We start from the raw sequence: 5,560 nt of genomic DNA, 5'->3' as shown, positions 1-5,560 counted from the left end.
GTTCCTTGCGAAACGAAAAATGCAATTAAGTCCACAAAACTGTCAATCATGAAATAATGGCTTCTTATTGATGTGTTGTTGTATTCCCATTCTCATTTATATTTCAGCATACATTAGTTCAAATTCGGGACCATTTCCAACTTTATAAGAAGCGCCCAGCGCAAATGGTGTACACATCAGGTACGACAGGACCGCCTAAAGGCGTCGTAACAACACACGCTGCACTTGACGCGCAGGTAAGTTGCATTTGTGAGATCGGTATTTTTTAGTTACAATAAATGTAGATTGATGCAGACTTGGATTTACAAATTTGTTAGTAAAATAAATTATTATCAGTAGTAGTTGATGTATTGGCATTCATCGACCATTTAATATATACATGCATAACCGTTCTGTTAAGCCAGTCGATGACAAATCAGACAAGACGCGAATTTTTTTAAACGTATCAAACAGCTTTAAAGCATTTTGATTATGTTTTCCTAGGCCATTGAATGTAGCTACAACAACCGAATTATGTCTAAATTCTAATGATCAGCATGCTGAATTTAATCTTCTCTATCTGATGGACAAATACGAGAATTGCACAGAAGCTAATTAGCTACATTCCTCGTGGCTGGACATTACAGGCGAGCTCGGTCGCGCTTGACTGGTTCCTAGGTCCCGAAGACTATCTTCTTAATCATCTACCACTTCATCACACCCATGGCATTCTAAACGGGTTACTGTCGCCGCTTTGGGCCGGAAGCGGTATATATTTGCTGCAGAGTTTTGACCCAAAAAAGGTCTGACATCGCATGAAAATGGACGCTGGTAAACACTACCATGAAAAATGTTAATTTCTTTTGATAAAATTAATCATCGGACGAATAGGATAATCTTCAAACACCCGGGTACTAGTGTTAGGTGTGATTCAGCCGGTTTTTTTCACGATCAGCTTTAGCAACCGATTGACGCTTGAACTCTGCAATGCGAGCGACTCTTTAGCGGCAAGCTTGTAGTCTACTCGAAGCAGATGTGAGTGCATTGTAAATAATATAACGCATCGCTAACCCAGCTGTTGTACACAAACTGCTCAGTTTATAGATTGTTTTTAGTTATTTTTCTGCGCTTCCGTTTGAATGTATTTCGTAGTATCTACGATGGAGGAAGAGAAGCTCGATATTCTGTTCAGGTAAACATGATTTCGTATATTTTCCCAGTAATAATAACAATAATTCGTAGGAAAAAATGCTTCTTCCCTATTATTAAGACGGCTCTTTTTATTAAAATTTGCTGTTTTTCGGATCAACGAAAAAATACATGTTTTCTTATTAAATACGTACGTTGTTGCTGTTTTTCCTTCTCCTGCTGCATAGGTGTGGGAAGTATTGCTGTCGGAGGACAATCGAGTAAATTTTATGCTGGCCGTGCCAACAATGTACGCCCAGCTTGTGTTATTTGCTAAAGAGCAACTTTGGGAACGACGCGAAGAGATTCGTGATTTTCTTAAGCTGAAACTACGTCTTTGCACTTGCGGGTCGGCTCCTCTTAGCCTCCAGTTGTTTCGGGACTGGGAAGAACTTACAGGTCACGTGATTCTTGAACGGTACGGAATGACTGAATTTGGCATGGGGGTTGGCGGAGACGCGGTAAATCCAAAAATGCGCTATCCCGGCACTGTTGGCAGGCCGTTTGTCGGACTCGAATTTCGTATCGCAGAACAAGACGGCTACTCATCGAATCGTTTTAAAACACTCGCTCATATGGTATGCATTGGGTAACCTTGTTGCTTATTGCTTGTAAGTTAGGTCGGAATAGTTCCCAAACGATTTAGATAACTATTATTTTATTATGCTTGCTTAAATGTCAACATCGCATCTCAAAGGGTGTTTATCAAAACTAATACAGTCATCACTTAAATTTTCTAAGTGATATTTGACCTAAGTTGAAAACTCTTCATTTTAACGTAAGCCAACGAGTGAGCAACATACGTAACACGTATAGTATTCATATCCTAAATTGCATTTATGTAATTCTTGTAACGTTTTATAGACAAAACACTCCACCACAATCAAAACGATGTCGCGAAATCGTATCATTGGCGAATTACATGCGAAAGGTCCACAAATGTTCAGTCACTACCACGAGCGGCCTAAAGAAACCAAAGATGCGTTCACAAAGGATGGCTGGTTTCAAACTGGTATCTATTCTGCTATAGTTTAATCGCTTGAAAAACTTCTCTGTCAGTAAAAATTTCACCTACCGAGCGAATCGGATAGAGTGTACAACGATTAGATAAGGAGTACTGGTTAGTGTATAAACCAACAGATTGTCATCCTTACCCTATTCTGTTTAAAATGTCTTGATCACCGTCCAAAATTTTCTGACCACTACGGCCTTTAGTCTTCCCGATTCTAAATGCGGAGCTCAATCAGGTATCTTAAATTTTAACAGTCTTAAATATGGTCACCTTGTAAAACGTGAAATCTCGCCACCCAGGCGTATTGAGTGAATACTATTACATACCCTACTCGTAATATTTCAAAATGGGTCTCCGCCGTGTCACAAACATTATTGCTCATCTCAAGGATATTGGTAAGTTAAGATTTTAGGGCATGTAAGAAAGTTTAGTCAAAACAAATCATTTAAAAAAAACGTTGTTAAAAATGTGTAATGGTATTTAAGTGTGAGTTTTTCACATTACAGGTGATATGGCGGAGCTTGTCATTTGCGACGATCGCAGGAACTTGGTTAAAATACTAGGCCGAAAAAAAATGGACTTCATCAAGTGCGGCGGCTACAAGGTCAATATATTCGTCATTTATACATTTTTTTTATTTATACTTTTATTTCACGTTTTTCATTTATACACTCTTCTTGAGCCGCAACAAATAGTGCCTAGTTGACGGAAGAGTAGTGAACCAAAATTTTCGTATTGTTCAATAGACAACCGAAAAAAAGCTCGGAAAAAAATAAAAGTAGTTCTTCTAAATTTGAACCTCCACTTCATAGAAAGACTATGGATGCAGTACCAAACAAATTTGATCGCAAAATTTAAGCCGTGCTGCGGTTCTTTAAAGCTAACAATGCATAAAGCATATTTAGCGCTCTTTATTAATGCCTAATTGTAATAACCAGAACTTGTAAAAACTATGGAATCTAAGTAGAGTTTTTAGTCATAGAATTCGAAAAAGTATCTTTGGACTTTTCCATTGTTGTCGGTTGCAGGTCTCTGCGCTGGAGGTACAGAACGAACTGGAAGCAGTGCCAGGGGTCGCTGAAAGCGCCGTTTTTGGCGTCCCAGACGTGACATGGGGAGAACGAGTTGTTGCAGTGGTTAGTTAAACAGTTCTAATAGCTTTGAATGAATGTTAGATGACGCTTCTCGTCTATGCCATTCATATGTATACTAATATGTCATTACAGGTGGATAATGATATTGTCAAAATTAACATATTCATCTCATGCTGTTTCTTTATCGACTGTAACAGCTTTGTCTATTTATTCTGTGACTTAAACGTTATCAGGTGGTGCCGAAAAAGCAGTGTAATTGTACTGATCTCAAAAGTGAAATACAAATGCACTGTAAAAAAACACTCCCCCCGACGTCTATTCCTAGTGAAATTACCTTTGTCGTGGAGCTGCCTCGTAACGTAATGGGCAAGGTTTGTATGTGATTTGCGAACATACCACAAGGCAGATTTTATTACATATTCCCTAAAATTTCAGTCAAAACAAACGAAGCAAACATTACTAGGCATTGAAATTAGCCGAAAAGAAATCTATACTAGGGTTTCGTATATAAAAGGATAAGCTTATATACAAAACTGATTTGGCAAAAAATTTCAAAATAAATTTTGAGGGGACATTATCTTAAGACCAGCTGATAATCCGAATCAGCCAGTTAAGATGCTGCAGGAGTTCCAGCTGCTTGAATTAATTTGTGTTTACACTGTTGAAAATGTTTTCTCGACGTTTTTAATGACACGTAATTTTGCAATGTGAAAGTAACCAACTCATACGAATACCATAACAGCAGTTGACAAACGGTGGCGTTTCTACATATGGAAAATCTCTAACAACCCAGTAACTCAGTTTTTCTTGGCATTATTTACTTACAGATTGATAAGACCTTTCTCCGAAATCAACATTTGCAACGTTTGCTGAAAGAATCGATGCCATAGATTTTGAAACGACATTCCACATATGTCTTTCTGCTAAGATAATAAAATATGTAAATCTAACATTAGTGTGATTGAATTCCATTTAGTAATTAATAATGGCAATGGTGAGCGAGGCTTGAAATCGGGTGTAGATAGAGCAAGGAGATATAAATCGCAGACTTCTTCATTTGACAGCTTTTCATAGTGAGTACTTATATCCATGTTATGCACATATAGAACTTCACACTATTTGCACTACGTTCGGGGTGCACTTAGTTTCTTAGTGAAAGTGGAATTAACAAAATGTAGATCACGATAGAGACAATGAAATGTGGCCATGAGATTGATATATAAAAAAGAACCACTATGGTCGACAACAGCCGTAGGTAATAGCCTGACTATGAGTAGCGCCACATCATTATCGCAACAAAATGTTACTGCAAATATGGTATTTTTTCCAGTTCTTTCATAAATGATTTTATTACAATGATGCAATATGATGCAATGGTGGTAAACAATGGTGCAATGAAGATCGACTGCACTTACATTGAAATTGAATATAGATTGGTCTTCCCAACAATAACGTAGTCAAATAAACATTCTACCCCATTATGTGGGGAAAATGGAACCTTCAGGGTATCCAGTTTGGAGTACTAGAAAAAAGCATTAATTTCCACTGTATCAAAGAGCAAATGTGAACTTTTTTTACATTGTCAATAAAGCTATGCACCTAAAATGTTTATACAGTCTAATGTTTTCATCAAATAGTAATCTTTGTTTTGACTCGTTTCTTACTCAAAAATACACAACGAGTCTTTTTTTTTTTGTTAACTATAGAATGTTAATTATGCACCATTATAGTAAATCACTCGGCGTTCTAGATGCTTGTACCTTGTTGAACATTTGACATATCACAACATGTTTGGTATTTTTGTTTTTAAGGTTCCATTGTACATTTTTCTTTTCACACACATGCAGTACTGAAAAGACACAAAGTATAAAATCGGAACCGTGCAGGAATTTTTCATGTATTATTGCAGTACTATGCAGGATATTCACTTACATTTATAACAAACAGGATAACACTTACATTTATAATATCTATAACAAACATAACAAACAAAAAATCCTAACGAGCGAAATAAATAACAAAACATATTAGTTGGCTTAATACTATGATTAGCACGTGTTATTTCGCCTTAGCTCTTTATTAATTCCCTAACCCGTCGCTCTGAAGCGAGAGGATGGTGCATAGTGTAGTCAACTGAGCCGCACGTTCTAGGCCTACAAATCTTGTCATTTCAATTTCCGCGAGTGATAACAATTATATGTTTGAGACGAGCCCTTTTCTATGCCTGAGTTTGGCTACGTTTGGAGTTTTTAAGGCTAATTTCAGTATATATATATATATATATATA

The 5,560-nt window shown here is 37.0% G+C and overlaps 1 protein-coding gene across 1 annotated transcript in view; it reads left to right on the top strand.

Moving 5' to 3' along the window:
• Positions 1–4,882, top strand: part of LOC111267693 (malonate--CoA ligase ACSF3, mitochondrial) — a 7,194-nt gene extending 2,312 nt beyond the window's left edge. Inside the window, exons 5-12 of the mRNA XM_022846101.2 lie at positions 108–236; positions 627–782; positions 1,356–1,745; positions 2,032–2,179; positions 2,686–2,783; positions 3,208–3,315; positions 3,507–3,644; positions 4,101–4,882. Of these exons, the coding sequence (XP_022701836.1) occupies positions 108–236; positions 627–782; positions 1,356–1,745; positions 2,032–2,179; positions 2,686–2,783; positions 3,208–3,315; positions 3,507–3,644; positions 4,101–4,163 (1,230 nt within the window). The 3' untranslated portion in view covers positions 4,164–4,882. The remainder of the gene's footprint in view (positions 1–107; positions 237–626; positions 783–1,355; positions 1,746–2,031; positions 2,180–2,685; positions 2,784–3,207; positions 3,316–3,506; positions 3,645–4,100) is intronic.
• The last annotated feature ends 678 nt before the right edge of the window (positions 4,883–5,560 follow it).

This window comes from Varroa jacobsoni, unplaced genomic scaffold (assembly GCF_002532875.2).
Source record: "Varroa jacobsoni isolate VJ856 unplaced genomic scaffold, vjacob_1.0 scaffold_1211, whole genome shotgun sequence".
In the NCBI taxonomy this organism is placed as follows: domain Eukaryota; kingdom Metazoa; phylum Arthropoda; class Arachnida; order Mesostigmata; family Varroidae; genus Varroa; species Varroa jacobsoni.
Note: the sequence above shows the minus strand (reverse complement) of the source record. Positions and strands in the feature narration are given on the sequence as shown.